The sequence below is a fragment of the Molothrus ater genome, chromosome 13, assembly GCF_012460135.2.
Source record: "Molothrus ater isolate BHLD 08-10-18 breed brown headed cowbird chromosome 13, BPBGC_Mater_1.1, whole genome shotgun sequence".
Taxonomy (NCBI): Eukaryota; Metazoa; Chordata; class Aves; order Passeriformes; family Icteridae; genus Molothrus; species Molothrus ater.
In genome coordinates, this window is record NC_050490.2 from 20,201,189 (window position 1) to 20,216,869 (window position 15,681).

Consider the following 15,681-nt stretch of genomic DNA (forward strand, 5'->3'; position numbering starts at 1 on the left):
CCACAGCTACTCACCTCACACAGCTCTTCCCACACAGCTCAGCATCCCTGGGCCCCAGCCAGGCTCATTTTCCCAGCTCCTGCTGCAGCCTGTCCTGCCCCGCTGCACCCCAGCAGCTGTGGGGCTGGAGCTGCCTGCAGCCCTGGACACAGAGCCCACACAGGCACGGTGGCATGGCAGTGGGGCAGTGGGGCAGTGGCAGGGCCACGGGTCAGTGGCACGGCCATGCTGCAGAGCTGCACGGGATGGGACAGACCCCAGGATCCTCACCAAAGCCGCCCTGCAGAGCTGCTCCCCTCCTCCTCACTGTGGGACCTGCTGGCTGCACCCCAGCATGGGCAGGGCTGGGAGCACCCCTCAGCCTGCACCCCACACACAGCCAGGTGCTGCCCACTGCCAGCCCAACCCACTGCCCACATGTGTCCCAGGGCTGAGGTGGCAGAGGGACTCACCACCTAGGCTGTCCCCAGCCCCACTGACCCCCAGCTCCCACCTGCCTGGGCGTCTCATGCCTTCCCTGGGCCCAAAGGCAGCTCTGTCCCTGCAGGGTGGCCATGAGGGACAGTCCCTCCTACCTGTCACAGCCTGGCCCTGCCCCGAGCCTGCAGCACCTGCCCGGAGCAGCGCAGGCAGAGGGTCCTGGTGCCAGTCCCCCTGAGCAGGGCCCAGCAGGAGAGCTCACACGCAGCTGTCAGACAGAGGGGCTGGGGGCTGGCGTCAGTGAAGCCCCCAGAGCCACTTAGCACCAGGCTCCTAACAGCCCGAGGGCTCACAGCCTCGGGCCCTGCCCCGGCCTGCAGGGCCCCTGGCGCTTCCTACCCGGTGTGTGTCAGTCCCCACAGCACGGCCCCAGCCCGCAGGGTGCCCTGGAAACTGGGCAAGATTTTATTTACAGCCCAGAGCGCACCAGCCTGGCCTCCCCCTGCCAAGACCCCGAGTTCCCCGTGCCCATCATGCAGGCGTCAGCCCGTCCCCGGCAGTGCGGGGGCTGGGGTGGCCGAGGGTCCGTCCTGGAGGCCAGGGAATCACAGGCGCCTGTTATTTGCTCCTGGTCTCGCTCTCAAACCAGCTTTGCACCGCGGCCTTGTTCTCCTCCACCCACTTGATGTTAGCACGGGTCTGCTCCAGCGCCTGCTCCAGCGCCCGCGTCCCCGACCCAAACCCGATGTCCTGGTTGTCCTTCTTGAACTGCTCCAGCTGCCAGGCAGAGACGGGGCTGGAGCAGGCAGGGCAGATCCCAGCAGCTCCCAGCACCACTGCACACCCCCCAGGAACACCCCTGGGAGCACTCCAGCACCACCCCAGCACCTCTCAGCTGCTCCCTGGCAGGACACCTACAGCCCCCAGGAGCACCCCAATAGCCTCTGTGAGCCCTCAGCAGCCCCCAACACCACCCAACATCATCCTGACAGCCCCAATAGCACCCTGAGAGCCCCCAGCACCATCTCAGCAGCCTCCAGGAGCACCCCAACAGCCTCCAGCAGCCCATGCAGCACCCCAACAGCCCCCAGGAGCACTCTGACAGCCCTTGGGCATCCCTGCCACCACCCCAGCAGGCACCCAGCAGCCTCTGACAGGGACAGAAGCCTCTTGGACCCCTGGGCTCACAAGGGGCAGGAAATCCCCTCTCAAGGGCTGCTGGCAAAGGGCAGCTCTGCCAAGGCTGGGGTCCCTGGTCCCCCGGCTCCTGCTGGGGTCCAGCCTCACCTGTTGCAGCTCAAACTCTGAGGAGAAGCGCTGGGTCACAGATAAAATCAGGCGGGAGAAGGAGAAGGAGCCGCCCCCGTACCTGGGAGAGCAGAAGTGTGCTGAGCCAGGGGGAGGGGACAGGGGAAAGGACAGTGCCGCCCCCAAGGGGTGCAGGCAGACAGGGGTGCCCCAGCCCCCGCGGTGCTCACTGGGTGAAGAGCGTCCTCCAGTTGGCACGGATGAAGTCCCAGGCCAGGGACTGCCCCACGACGTTGCTGGCAATGCTGTTGATGGTGGAGGTGGCATCCTGCTTCCGGATCTTTGTAGGGTCGAGGGTGTACTGCAGGTACCTGGAGGGGCATGATGAGGGGGTGAGGGGCTGGCAGGGGCAGCGGACACGCCGAGGGTGATGGGCTGGTGGGGACACAGCGCAGTGCCTGCCAGACCCCACACACACCGGCTGAGGATCCAGGGGTCGGGGCTGCAGGAGAGGGCTGTGCGGAGCTTGTCAGCCTCAGACACCACACGGGCCTCCTGGAACTTCTCCCAGAGGAACTGCCAGGCATTGTCCCCGCCCGTGGCCACCATGCTGCAGTAGATGGCTGAGCGCAGGTTCGGGGGGACCCTGTTGGAGTGAGAGCCGTCGGTGCCAGGAGCCCCTCGCCGTGCCCATCCCCACCACACACACAGCACCGGGGCTTCCCAGGACTCACGGGTTGGTGGAGCTGTTCTGCCACTGGCGCAAGTAGTTGGCAGCCAAATCCTGGCATTCGGTGACACCGTAGGAGCAGGCGGTGCTGATGGCATTGGCCTCATTGTACCTGGGGGAGAGAGGCCGTGAGGGCTGGGGTCCAGCACAGGGCACCCACCGGCCAGTGCTGGCTGGAGGGAGGACTGTGCCCCCTACCCAGCCCAGTCAGGGACACCCCAGGGACCCAGCCCAGCCCCAGGGCCACGGTACTCACTGGACCATCAGTAAGTCATCACTGAGGGTATTGCTCCAGTTATTGGTGATGTTCTTGTAGTGCTCGAAGAGAGGGGTCACCTGCTTTTTCATGTATTCCTGGGGGCAAGAGGGAGTCAGTGCCCAGTGACACTGGCAGCAGCCCCCACACCAGCGTGGGGGCAATCCTGGCCCCTCACGCCCAGCACGGGCGGCTGGCACCACTCACCGACATGGCCCCAAAGACCTCGCTGCGGTCAAACATCAGCTTGAAGTACTTGAGGTTGGTGAGTGCTGCCTGCCAGGGCATGTATTCCGTCTCCCGGCTCAGGAACCGTGTCGTGTTCAGAGCCAAGGTCACCTGCACGTACTTGGCCCTGTCAGGGGTGAGGGCAGCGTCACCTCCCCAGCCCCACTGGCACTGTCCACCCCAGGGCACCCACCCCATCCAGCCCCTCACCCCAGTGGCACCCAGACCACCAGGCAGGGCTCACCTGGCCAGGTTAAAGGCATCATCAATGATCTGGGCACGGTTAATCACAGGGAAGATCTGAGAGAGCAAAGTCAGTGTCTCAGGGCAGCCTGAGCAGGGTGGTGTGAATGGGGTCCCACCCCACAGCCCTGAGTGCCCCGTGTACCAGGTGGTCAGTGTCAAGCTGCTCGATGAGCTGATTCCAGTTCTCCTGGTTGTAATTGACACGGAAGTACCCAGTGACATTGAGGTTCAGCAGGAGCCAGTTGGAGCTGTTGAGCCTGAAGTCGTTGTTGGTGTCTGGAAAGGGGGACAGGAGGCTCTGCCAGAGCTGCACCTCCACCCACCAGGGAGGGCCAGGCTCAGCCCCCACCACCACTGCCTCCCTGGGACCCCCGCCCAGTGCCATGGCAGTGGAGGTGGAAGCAGGACCCCCACTCATGGCCAGGACATGCCATACCTCTGACTTGGGTCAGCCAGGTGCTGTTCCTGTGGCCACTGCCTGTCATCCAGGTGATGGGGACGATCCAGGTGTAGCTGCGCCGTGGACAGACAGGTGGTGGGACTGGCCCTCATCCCCTGACCCCTCAGTTCCCAGCCAGCCCTGCCACACTCACTTGAAGACAGAGGGTCTGTCCACAGAAGATGTGGGGTCCAGCAGGAAATGGGCCTGGCTGACGGTGCCGCTGCTGGTGTCGACAGTGACCACAGGGAAGCCCATCTGCAGCGTCCAGCGGTCCATGATGTTGCTGATATTGTCAGGCAGCTGGACCTTGTTCTTGTCCACTGCCTGCGGGGATGGCAGCACCGCTGGTCACCAGGGCCAGGGGCACAGCCAGCGTGGGGCACGGCCAGCATGGGGCACGGCCAGCGCTGCAACCCTCGCCCAGCATGTGGGACCCCGTCACACCTGGCAGCCCCCCGGAGCCAGGGCTGGGGATGCTGCAGGAGCACCAGCCCCCTCCTACCTGCTGCAGATGGACCCAGAGGTCAGAGTAGATGGTGTTGCTGTAGGAGAAGGTGTGGAGGTAGGACTGCGGGAGAGCACCAGGAGAGACAGGTGAGCAAGGGCAAGTCTGGGGTGTGGGAGCCCCCTAGAGCAGCCAGGAAGGTCTCTACCACGGGATGCCCACCCTGCACTGGGCTCACTGCCCCCCAGTACCAGCAGCACCTCACCTGCAACCCCTCCTTGAAGATGTCCTCGCCAAGGAAGCTCGAGAGCATCCGCAGCACCGATGCCCCCTGCAGGGACAGCAGGTCAGAGAAGCCAGGGACACCCCAGAGTGCATCCCCACCCCAGGGACCCCCATGCACACCTTGCTGTAGGCGATGCTGTCGAAGACTTCACTGATCTGGGCTGGGGTGTTGATCTCCTCCTCGCGGAAGGAGAGCGGGTGGGAGCTGGCCAGGGCGTCGGTGGCCATCACGTCATGCAGCTCGTTCAGCACCATCAGGTCTTTCTGCAGAGGGAGCACCAGCACCCGCCTCAGGGGCAGCCCTGGGCTGCCTGCTCCCCTGCCCGCCCCCACGCCCAGCGTCCCTGGCACTCACAATGTTCCAGGTGGGCTCAGCAGAGTCAGCACCCAGGTACTCCACGTACGAGGCGAAGCCCTCGTTCAGCCACAGGTCGTTCCACCACCGCAGCGTCACCAAATTCCCAAACCACTGCAGAGGGCACAGCACTGCCTCAGCTGCCAGCCGTCAGTCAGGGCGGGGGGCGAGGGGTGCAGCAGGTACCTGGTGTGCCAGCTCGTGGGCGATGACGGTCACCACCCGCTCCTTGTTGCCGATGGAGGAGTATGCAGCATCGAAGAGCAGCGAGTTCTCCCGGTAGGTCACCAGCCCCCAGTTCTCCATGGCGCCCGCATTGAAATCGGGGAGGCCAACCTGGTCTGGGGGTGGAGGGGTCCCGTCAGTGCCCTGCTGACAGCACGCTGGACCATCTTCCCCCGGCAGTGGGCACCTCAACCCAGTGCCCCGGGCACCCCGCAGCACCCACCAGACTTGGGGAGCGGGTAGGCCGTGTTGTAATGTGCCTCAAAGAAGTTGAGGATGGGGCCAGTGACATTGAGTGCGTAGGCACCCTGGCCCTCGTCGATGGCTTCAGGGCGGCCCCAGATGCGAATCTGGAGAGGAGGGATGCAAGACTCATCAGTGGCCCAGGCTCAGCCACCCAGGTGGGCAGGGGGTGCACCCCACCCCATCCTACCAGTGTCTTCCCCGAGTTTCTCTCCTTGTGGGTGAACTGGCTGACAATGAAGGCCAGAAGGTATGTGGACATCCGGGGAGTGGTGTCAAACTCGGTGACGTACCAAATTTCTCCATCAATCTCCTGCTGCCTGGTGTCTGTAGAGATCAGAGAATCACCCCACAGCCCTGCCAGGCCCCCAACCCCCCCAGTGGGGTCCCCCCGCCCCACTCACTTTTGGCAGGCATGTTGGAAATGGCCCCATAGCCGGAGGGGTGGATCAGTGTCACTGTGAAGCTGGCTTTCATGGCCGGCTCGTCGAAGCAAGGGAAAGCCTTGCGCGCGTCAGCCGCCTGCATCTGCGTGGTGGCCACCACCTGCCTGTGAGCCAGCCCCATCAGTCCTGGGGGTCCCTGTGGAGGCCGCACCCCCCAGTCCCCCTTCTCCCATCCCCACTGGGGCAGCATGAGGATGCAAGGGCGGCACAGAGGCTCCACACACTCATCCCATGGTCCTGGTGGAGAGGTGCCCCAAAGCCAGCCCATGCCCTCCACTGCCCTGTGCCAGCCCCTTCCCACCACCACACTGGGCCAGCCCTGTGGCTTCCACCCCGTCCCCTGCCCTCCACCTACTTGTTGCCTGAGTTGTCCGTGTATTCGCTGCGATAGAAGCCAGCCAGGTCATCGGCCAGCTCCCCAGTGAAGCTGCTGGACAGCCGGTACCGCTGGCCCTGCTTCAGGGGAGCGTCCAGCTGCACCACCAGGTACTGGGTGGGAGTCTCCAGCCAGGTGCGGGAGATGGCAGGGGCACTGTCACCATCCTCTGCCTGCAGGGTGGCATGGAAGGAGCCCTGCATGGTGTAGTTCAGCTTCTTGCTGTGGATGAGGATGAGGTTGGTGGCTTCCTCACACAGGAAGACCACACTGCTGTTGCCCTTGAAGATGTACATGTTGTTGGCATCAGGCTTCAGGAAGGGCTGCAGGGACACGTTGTAGAACTCTGGCTTCAGCGTGGCTGGCAACCTCCACCGGTTCCAGGGGTTGTTGGGGGCAGGGGTGGTGGTGCTGGTCCCGGGGCTGGCTGTGGTGGTGGTGCCATCTGATATCCCCTTGTTCTTCTCCTGGGCGTACACCACTGAGAGTGCAATGATGGTGGCCACAGCCCCCAGGCCCAGCACGATGGCCACAATTCCCACAGTCTTGCTGATGAAGAAGCCACCTGCCATGGCGGGCAGCAGGAGTGGCACTGGCAGAGACAGCGCTGGTGCAAGCACGGCTTTTAGCCTCTCGCTTGCACGAGGTTTATTAGTCCAAGTTAATGGGTGAATGATTAAATGGCCATGGGGTTCAGGGTGGTGACAGACCCTGGGATGAGCTTTCCACCCGCCCGCTCCCCAGCCTGGCAGGAGCACCACGGCCTGGCGCCGCTGCTGCAGGGGCAGAGCTGGCAATGGGGGCTGGCACCATCGGGGAGCGTGCAGGGGCTGTGGGCCTGGACCCCTGGAGTCCTTCCCCAGCGCTGGCCTGGCCCTGCAGAAGGAGGGACAGAGCAGGTGGTCACAGCCAGCAGCCACATCCCCACCGTGCTGCAGGGTCCAGCGTGTGCCCCCATCAGCCAAGCCCAGATGCAAACTCAGTGTCACCCCATTCACCCTCGAGTGACAGGGTCTGAGCTGCTGCCAGAGGGTCCCCGCACAGCTCACAGCCTGCCCCACCCAGGGAAAGCAGGTGCAGCACGGGGCCTGGCAGCGGCGGGGAAATGTGGGGGGGACACTTGGGTGGAGCTCCCTCTGCCCACAGCCCTCTCAAAGTCCAGAGTCGTGCACCTGGAGGCAGCGGAGTCAAACTCCGTCCTTGTGAGCCCAGCCCCAGTGGGCACAGGTGAGGTCCCCACCCAGGGTGGGGGTGACACCTGTCACACACTGGAAAAAAATAAGAAGTCCTGTTCTCAGGATCTAATTGATCTCTCCATAGGGAGATATGGGCAGGTGTTGCCAGGAGCCACCGCTGGGGCAAAGGGCAAACCAGGATGAGTGAGTGGTGTTCTCAGGGCAAGGGAGTCCTTGCCCTGTCCCTGACAGCACCCAGCTGCACCTGCCAGGGCCACCGTGCCTGGCACAAATCACTCTGGATGCTGCCGGTGTTCCTGGCCCTCCCTGTTAGGCACAGCCATGCCCCAAGAACATAGGTCACTGCTGGCTCTCTCAGTGCCATCCCCATCCTGGCTCTGGCCAAAGACGTTGGGGACAGTCCCCCCCCACAGGCCCAAGGGGCACAGGTGGCCGGGAGGGTGCCAGGCACTCTGCACACCCCCGTCCCAGGCCTGCTGGCCCTCCCCACAGCCCCTCGGGCACAGCACGCAGGCATCGCCCCGGGCTGGCCTGGGGAGGGGCTGGATGGAGTCACCGGGGAGCAGCAGACACAGCACCCACACTCCGACTCCCCCAGCCTGCAGGACTCTGTCCCCACACCCAGTGCACTCCTCTCTGGAGCCCAGCCAGCAGCACACACATCTCTGTCCCACAAGCGGCACAGATGTTGGGCGTCACCCCCGTGGGCACAGGGTTCCTGGGGCGGTGGCCTCACACACCCCACAGGCTGACACCCCCAGAGCCCCCCACACCGCCATGCACCCCCCAGACCCCCCAAGCCCCGCACTGCATACGGGCCCCATAACCCCCATGTACGTGAACCCACTGCCAGCCGCACAGCCCACAGCCCCCGCAGCCCCGTGCCCCGCTCGGTGCAGCCCAAGGCACCCCGCGGAGCCCCGCTTGGGCTGTGCACCCCCGAGCCTCCGCAGCAGCACAGTGCCCGCTCACCTTCCTGCGCTCCGCCGGGGCCAGCGGGTCCCGCCCGCCCGGCTGCAGCTTCCTGCGCCCCGCGGGTCGCCCTGCCCGTGCCGCTGCCCGTCCGTGCTCTGCCCGCCCCGGCTGCCCGCCCCGGCCCCGCGCTCTGGCTGCGAAGGGAGGACAGCTTCCTCCGAAGCGCCAGGGCAGGAACCCGCAGCTCTCGCCCCCTTAACCTCGTGTCTGCCGGCCGGCGGGGCGGGGGCACGGCCCGGGGCAGCGTGGGGGGACAGCAGGCCCGGGAGGCAGTTCTGAGGGGAAAGGCGGCCGGGGACCGGGCCTGGCTCTGGGAACGCGCTCCGGCGGGCAGGGCTGGGGCTGAGCCCGGCCGAGCCCGGCACCCGCGGGTGCCACAGCCCAGCACAGCCGGGGCAGGCGGTGGGCTGGGGCCGGGAGCCATGCCCGGAGCCATGCCCGGAGCCATGCCCGGAGCCATGCCCGGCGTCCAGCACCATGCGGAAGCTCGGAGCGGCCAGCCGCTGCCCCCCACAGCCCCTAGCAGGCCGCATGCCCCGCTCGCTCCTGCTGTGGGCCCGCCTGCGACCCAGCCAGCGCAGCCCCTCCGGGCACAGCGGGCCACGGCCAGCGCCGGGCGCTCCGCTCCGCACCCGCTGCAGCTCCGGGGCTGGGGTTCCCCGGGCTGGGGGCTCGGCCCGGCCCAGACCAGCCTCAGCCAGGGCTGGGGAGCAGAGAGCGGCCGGGCCGGCAGAGGGGCTGCCCGCAGAGGGGGGCCCAGCGCGGTGCCGGGCCTCAGCCGAGCTGCAGGCCGGGCAGCGGGGCCGAGCTGCCACAGAGCCGCCCCGGGCGCTGCACAGGGAGCACGTGTGGCCGGACACAGCCCGCAGCGACGGGGGTGCTGTGGCACTGCCCACGGCAGCCCAGCCCCGCACCACTCCCCGGCCATGAGGTGAGCCGGAGCGTTCCCCTCCGACTGTCCCAGTCCTGCCAGACTCCGCGCCCCAGCCTCAGGACATGGCCCCGGCACGATGGCTCACCTGCACCCTTCGCCGGCACCTACGAGAGGACGAGGAGGAGGAGGGATAGGAGGAAGCGGAGGAAGAGGAGAGCCAGCGGAGAAGAGGACACAGCAGGTTGCCCAGCTCCTTGACCTCTAGGAGTGCTTATGTGGCTAGTGGCCAGCTGGGGAAGGGTTAAGCCGCAGGGAGGGGAAATTCCTTCCCGGCAGAGTCATGGTTTCCCTGCCAGGGGAAGTGGAGGCAGAACCCGGAGCACAGCTGGGGAGCAGAGGAAGGGCCCCCGGCCAGCCCCAGGGGCTGGTGGCCAGATGGAGCCTCGGCAGAGCCAGGGGCGTGGGGTACGTGGCTGACAGAGCCCATCGGGGTCACTGTGACCCCCAGGACAAACCCTGCTCCTCCCCGGCCTCAGAGCACCCCAGCCTCACCCTCACAGGTCCCACACACCCACAGCAGACACAGACACGGCTTCAGGGGCAGTTTATTGGGACACAGGGACACACTCCAGCAGCCCCAGCCTGGCCTGACCCTGCAAGCCCCCCAGTCACTCAGCTCCCGCCCCTCTTGCTGCCACATCCCCGCTCCAGCATGTCCCCCTCAACTGTCCCCAGGGCACACAGCAGCTCCCATGAGTGACCCCCACCCAGCTGGGGCCCATCACAGAGAGCAGGACCAGGGCAGGGGACAGCCATGGCTGGGAGGGTGGAGGGGACAACCTGCAGCTCCTGACAGAGCCGTCACTACAGGCACACTTTCACCTCTGGGAATCCCAAGAATCCCAGGAGAGGCAGGAGCCAACTCTTCCCCACAGCGAGGAGAAGCTGCATGTCCGCAGGGAGGAAGGGGAAGGAAGAGCAGCCTCCTTGTTGGGGGACCAGGGAGCAGAACTGAGCCCAGGTCCAGAAGGAGGGACCCCCACCCCTGTCTCTGAGCCCTGTCACTGCTCCCTGCCCTCGGCCACCATCGGGCCCTGTGTGCCACACGGGCAGAGCCCCGGCAGGAGCCGGGGACCCCAGCTCTGCTCAGCAGGCAGCCCCCCAGCACGGGCTGCTCACATGAACTGTGACAGGTTGGGCACTTTGATGTTGATGTCCCCGATGTTGATGTTGCGGGGGATCTCGGGCAGGTTGATGTTCTTCACGGCCGACACAGCACGGGAAGGAGCAGCTGAGAGGCCTCCCTGGGGACAGAGGGACCGTGACCACTGGCCGCACCCCACAGCCCCTCCACAGCCTCTTCATGAGAAACCTTCAATGGCCCGGGGTCATTATCCCTGACAAAGGAACCACTTCCACGGGCAGCTCCCCGCACTCTTGACCAGCACCACTGGGCAGGATGTCCCCAGCCCCATCCGAGGGCTCAGGCAGGCAGACACTGGGAATACCCTGGATACCCCCCACGCCCACCCCAGTCCCCATGGGCCATCCCCTCGCAGCCCAGGGTCCGTCAGCTCCCGTGGGGCAGAGCCACAGTGTCACTGCTCACCTCTGCCTTCTCCAGCTTGCCCTGGGCCTCCACCTGCGCCACGATCTCGTTCATGTTGGTCTCCAGCACCATCCCGCCGATCACCATCTCCTGCAGGATGTGGTGGACCTGCCAGGGAGGGACGCAGGGAACAGAAGGCTGAGGGCCCGCTCCTGTGAGCATGGCAGGGGCCAGCATCTCCCCAAGGGACACAAATCTACCCCTGCCCCTTCTGAGCTGCCTGGAGAGTGAAGGGTGGCCAAGGGGAGCCCCAGAGCTGCACTTTGCACCTGCACCCCACTGGAGATGACACCCACCCACCGGGCCCCTGCAGCAGCCAGATGGTTCCAGTGGTTCCACTGGCACAGCCTGGACACATGGCTGGTCCCTCCTGGGCCAGGTTACAGCAGGAATGTGTCCTAGACATGACCCAGCAGGGTCCTCACGGGGCAGGACACTTCTCCCCAGAAGTTCCTTCTCCTCAGAAAGCCAGGCCAGAGCCTGGCCTCTCCACTGTCTCCGAGGAAGGTCGGGACTGTGACATGGGCACAAAAAAGCACACAACTGCCAAGGGAGTCTGCTCCTTTGCTGGCATCCCTCGAGTTCAAGGATGAACAGCCAGGCAAGGCCAGTGCAATCACACAGCCAGAACAGGGGAAGGAACATTGCTGAGTTGCAATCGCAGAAATTGCAATCAGCCCCGAGGTGGCAGCCAGGCTGTGCTGGTGGCTACAACCCCTTTCAGCTCCCGCTCCTGGCTCAGCTCAGCATTGCCTGCACAGTCAGCAGTTCCCAATGAGCCCCCAGCACAGATAATGGATTTATGGGTCCCAGATACTTCCGTGAAAGAGGCTACACACGAGCACGGTTGGGTTATGAGATGGTTTTATGGTTTCACAGAGCCAGGCTGCACTTGTGAGACCTTGTGACTATCAGGACAGTGCTGGGGAGAATAAAGAACACAAGAGAACGTGCAATCCCAGCAACTGCTGAGGGCCAATCCCAGCTCTGTGAGGTGACCCAGCCCGGGCTCCCCACAGCTCCTGTCCCACTCCCACAGTGCCTGCAGCAGCAACAGGTGTGTGGGATCAGCAGGGCACAGGGTGAGCCCCAGGCAGCTCTGGAACCCCCATCCCACAGCCCAGCCCCAGTGCACGCTGAAGCAGCTGGAGCAAGTGGCTCCCACAGCCTAAAAGGATATGGGAGCATCAGGAAATATTCCTTCAAGATCTGGCTTCAGCCCAAGCTGGCTCTAAACCAGCAGGGCAGAAATCTTGAGCAAGTTTTGTTTTCCAAGCCAAAGCACAGCACTTCCTGAGAAATCTGTGTCCCTTCTGGGACCCTGCAGCTGCTGAGTGCAGCTCACACTCTGCTCCGAGGTGGAAAGCAGGGCTGAGAGCTGAGCACAGCCCACCCTGAGCCCCCTTTGGACAGGGCATGCATGCCTGCAGCTCTGAGGCCGGGGCTCCCAGTGCTGACAGCTACAAGCACTGGTGTCACTGGTGCCTGACCAATGTCCCCCTCCACCAGCCCATGGCAGGAGTAGGACCCCAGGCCCGGCACAGCTCTGGTCCCATGGCCCTGTGCTGCAGGTGGTGCAAGGTGGAACTTTAGGCAAAAAGAAAAATTACAGAATGCAGCCAAAGCCGCACCTGAACCCCTGCCCAGGGAGACATTCACAGCCCTGGCTGGGGAGAAACTCATGGCCCTGCCTGGGCATCCCAGGGGGGCAACCCGGGCCCAGCAGGACACACAGCACATTCCCAGCACCCCAAACAGTGTCCCTCTGCAACCCAGCTCCAGGAAGCACAGGAACATGAGTACATCTGAGAAGTAAACATGTGCCAAATATAGAAAGAGACCGGAGGACCAACTGATAATGGCCAAGAGTTGAGTCAAAGCTGGGAAGCAGCAGGAGCATGGGATGGGAAGGGCTGGGAGAGCCTGGGTGACCGAGCTGGGGCCTGCACTACCAGAAACCCCCAACTCCCATCTCCTGAGAATGTTCCTGCAGGCAGGAGAGGTCAGAGGAAGGGTGACCCCAGTGCTGCTGGCCAAGGTGTGATGTGCCCTGCCCGAGGGCTGCAGGCTGGCCATGGGGCTCCTGTTTTACATGCAAAGCTCACGTAAAGCTGAGAGTAAGGCTGAGTGAAAAGCTGCTGGGTCCTGCCCCTCCCAGAGTCAGCACCCACAAGCATATCCTGCCCCAGCTGTGGGCAGAGGTTACCTGGGCAGCTGCCAAAACTTCTCCCACAGCTATTCGGCCCTCCCTCCTCCTTTGATAAACACTTAGGGCAAACAGTGAAACCAAAGCCTGACCTCAGCAGCTGGTAACGTAGAGATACCCAAGACCTGCTCACTCCCCCTCCATGCCAGTTCCCCAGTTGGAATCACCAATGGAAAGGGAGCATTTAACTTTTTTTTTCCCAGTGCTCTTCTTTGTTGATATGTTTTTGTCTCCAGCAAAGCAAGAAAATCTTAATCAACAGCAACACAAGCCCAGCACCCTCAGCCAAGCCTCCCCCTGCTCCAAGCTTATTCCTGGCTACCTATCCCCAGCCATCTTCAGCCTTGTGACCCGGGACATGATCTAAGAGGATGTTTCCTGCCCAGGATCTCCATCCAGCTCAAGAGGAAGCATTACAGGCTGTGGCTCAAACCAAAGTTTACCCAGCACTTTGAATTTCAAACACTCCCATTGTTCCTTCCCTTTCTCTCCCAGCAGCGATAATAAAATGTCAACTCCCACGAGGTGTCACAGCCTGGAGCAGAGGCAGAACGCCCCAGTGCCAGGCCAGAGGCTGCCAGCTGCAGCAGAGCTGGCTGTGCAGCACAGACCCACAGTGGCCACCCGGCCCCAGGGCAGCCCAGAGCTGGGCACGGCTCCTCGGAGCAGCCCAGCCCTCGGGTCTCTCCTGGGCAGGTCACAATGTGAGTGCCTTTCAAAGAACACGGGCTGAAAGCTTCCCATACAGGACCTGTCCCCCCAAAGTGACCCCTGCCATCCCCACACTCTCCTGGCCAGCCCCAGCCCAGGAAATGCAGCTCTGGAGCAGCCCCAGGCCCAGCACCCACCTTGTCCATGTGGAAGATGAGGTCCAGTTCACAGACATTCTCAAAGCACTTGTCCAGCGTCTCTACAAACACCTGGGACAGATGGAGACCAGGCAAGATGGTCACACCAACCCCATGGAACGCTCCAGGCACGGGACAGAGGGACTGGAAAGCTGGAGAAGGACCTAGGCATGCATGTGGCTGAATATGAGCCTAGGTGTGTCCAGGTGAGCAAGAAGCCAATGGCACCTGGCTTGTGTCAGCCCCAGTGTGGGCACAGGCCCAGGGCAGTGCCCGTGCCCTGTGCTGGCACTGCTGGGGCCCCTCCAGTGCTGGGGCAGCTCTGGGCCCCTCCTGCCAAGAGAGACCCGGAGGGGCTGGAGCGTGTCCAGAGCAGGGAACAGAGCTGGGAAGGGGCTGGAGAATTCCCGAGGGAGCTAGGAAAGGGGCTCAGCCTGGAGAAAAGGAGGCTCAGGGGCACCTTCTTCCCATGTCCTGGTGTTTAAAGGGTGGCTACAAAGCTGGAAACTCCTGTCATACAAGGAGGCACATGGAAAGACACAGAATGATGGGTACAAGTTCCTCTTGGGGAGACTCCAATAAGGCTCAAGAGAAAAATTTTTTCCAAAGAAACAGCCAGTGAATAATCTCCATTATGAGAAATGGAGATGAGGAAGTGAGGGATTCCCCAACACTAGGTATTTTTCACATGCCAGGGTGCTGGGAATTGTCTAGGCCGTGCTTTGCCAAGAAAGGCTGGACCAGACAATCCCTGAGGTCCCTTCCAACCTGGGATTCCAGAATCCTAGTATTAATGCTTGGACTTGGTGCTCCCAAGGGAGTTTTCCACCCTGAATGATTCTATGTGTCTGCTTTTAAAGACATCCCTTCAGATTGCCTTCCCGGCTGCTCCCAGGTGAAGAAGCCACAGGGCCATGAAGCCCTCGGGGCCGTGGTGGGGAGGGGGGCGTATGTGCCTCCCCACCACGGCCCTGAGGGCTTCTCAGGCCTTTCAGAAGGGCTGACACAGGGCTGGCACGGCCATGAAAGGGCCCTGAGTGGTGCCAGGGCAGCTGGGCGCTGCAGGGACGCACCTGGATGAGGTCCAGGATGCCCAGCTCGCTCTCGGAGGAGTCCACGCAGAACACGAAGTACAGCGTGGCGTAGTGGCGGTAGATCAGCTTGTAGTCCGAGCCGCCGAACAGGCTGTGGGGACACGGGCACGGCTGAGGGGCTCGGGGACAGCCCGGCACTCGGCGGGGTGCGGGACAGCCCGCACGGCCCCTCCCGGCCGCTACCTGCCGCACTCCAGGAAGTTGCAGATGTGGTCATCCCGCTTCAGCACCAGGTGGAAGGTGTCACGGATGATCTGCTGCTGCACCTCTTCTGCCTGCCAGGAGGAGACGGTGGCTGGGCACCCATGGCACCCGCGGCTCCGGGCCACACGCCAGTCCCAGTGCCACCCGTGGCTGACCCGGGGCATCCCGAAGGACGCGGCCAGGGCAGCGGCAGGTACCGCAGCGACCGCCCTGCTCCCGGGACAGCCCCAGCCCGCCGAGCCCCACGGCGCCCCCAGCCCTGCACTGCTCCCGGCCCCGCAGCGGGCTCAGGCACCCCCCGCCGCAGCCCAGCGGCGGCCCTGGCCCGGTGCCCGCCCCGGTGGCGCACCAGGTGCTGGTAGAAGCGGACGAGCCGCGGCTTCCCGTGGTTGTTGAACACGAGGATGGCGTTGATCATCCCGGCGGCGCGTCGGGCCGGGAGCAGCACTGGCAGCAGCACCGCGGCCGCACACCCACCGCAGGAAGCCCCTCGGCCGCCCCGGAAGCGCACCGGGCTCCGGTGGGCTGAGCCCGGGGTGACCCTGCGGAGCCCGGGGTGACCCTGCGGAGCGCCGGGCCGCGCCCCTCCTGGGCGGGGGCGCCGCGCCTGCCGCCAGGGCGGGCTCCTCGCAGCCCGACGGGGCAGACGGGCAGGCCTAGACCGGGATGCGGCGGCCGCTGCCCGCGCCGGGACCACCGGGACCGCTGCTCCCCGCGCGCGCCGCCAGGG

At 64.3% G+C, this 15,681-nt stretch overlaps 2 protein-coding genes across 2 annotated transcripts; both read right to left on the reverse strand.

Moving 5' to 3' along the window:
- Positions 1-870: 870 nt before the first annotated feature.
- On the reverse strand, positions 871-9,333 carry ANPEP (alanyl aminopeptidase, membrane). The gene is made up of 21 exons (XM_036389291.2): positions 9,136-9,333; positions 5,925-6,821; positions 5,528-5,673; positions 5,314-5,450; positions 5,104-5,230; positions 4,842-4,996; positions 4,656-4,769; positions 4,421-4,564; positions 4,281-4,346; positions 4,073-4,138; positions 3,722-3,894; positions 3,565-3,641; positions 3,271-3,404; positions 3,127-3,182; positions 2,862-3,009; positions 2,655-2,752; positions 2,403-2,510; positions 2,147-2,314; positions 1,899-2,039; positions 1,708-1,789; positions 871-1,197 (listed from the first exon to the last, which is right to left on the reverse strand). Exons 2-21 carry the CDS (start codon positions 6,515-6,517, stop codon positions 1,039-1,041), a joined length of 2,892 nt encoding a protein of 963 aa, XP_036245184.1. The 5' UTR covers positions 6,518-6,821; positions 9,136-9,333; the 3' UTR covers positions 871-1,038.
- A 245-nt stretch (positions 9,334-9,578) lies between these two features.
- AP3S2 (adaptor related protein complex 3 subunit sigma 2) lies at positions 9,579-15,601 on the reverse strand. The gene is made up of 6 exons (XM_036389466.2): positions 15,301-15,601; positions 14,931-15,022; positions 14,727-14,838; positions 13,654-13,725; positions 10,600-10,707; positions 9,579-10,294 (listed from the first exon to the last, which is right to left on the reverse strand). The coding sequence occupies exons 1-6, from the start codon at positions 15,367-15,369 to the stop codon at positions 10,166-10,168; spliced, it is 582 nt and encodes a 193-aa protein (XP_036245359.1). The 5' UTR covers positions 15,370-15,601; the 3' UTR covers positions 9,579-10,165.
- Positions 15,602-15,681: the final 80 nt, after the last annotated feature.

What these genes read in the sequence shown, in the direction of transcription:
- AP3S2 (XM_036389466.2), bottom strand. Translation starts at nt 15,369, where the DNA reads ATGATCAACGCCATCCTCGTGTTCAACAACCACGGGAAGCCGCGGCTC. An exon ending in TCATCTTCCACATGGACAAG is followed by an intron (nt 10,708 to 13,653) that starts GTGGGTGCTGGG and finishes CCTCCCTGGCAG; the next exon opens with GTCCACCACATCCTGCAGGA. An exon ending in GCAAGCTGGAGAAGGCAGAG is followed by an intron (nt 10,295 to 10,599) that starts GTGAGCAGTGAC and finishes CTCTGTCCCCAG; the next exon opens with GGAGGCCTCTCAGCTGCTCC.
- ANPEP (XM_036389291.2), bottom strand. Translation starts at nt 6,517, where the DNA reads ATGGCAGGTGGCTTCTTCATCAGCAAGACTGTGGGAATTGTGGCCATC. An exon ending in CTACCCGCTCCCCAAGTCTG is followed by an intron (nt 4,997 to 5,103) that starts GTGGGTGCTGCG and finishes CTCCACCCCCAG; the next exon opens with ACCAGGTTGGCCTCCCCGAT. An exon ending in AGCTTGACACTGACCACCTG is followed by an intron (nt 3,183 to 3,270) that starts GTACACGGGGCA and finishes TTGCTCTCTCAG; the next exon opens with ATCTTCCCTGTGATTAACCG.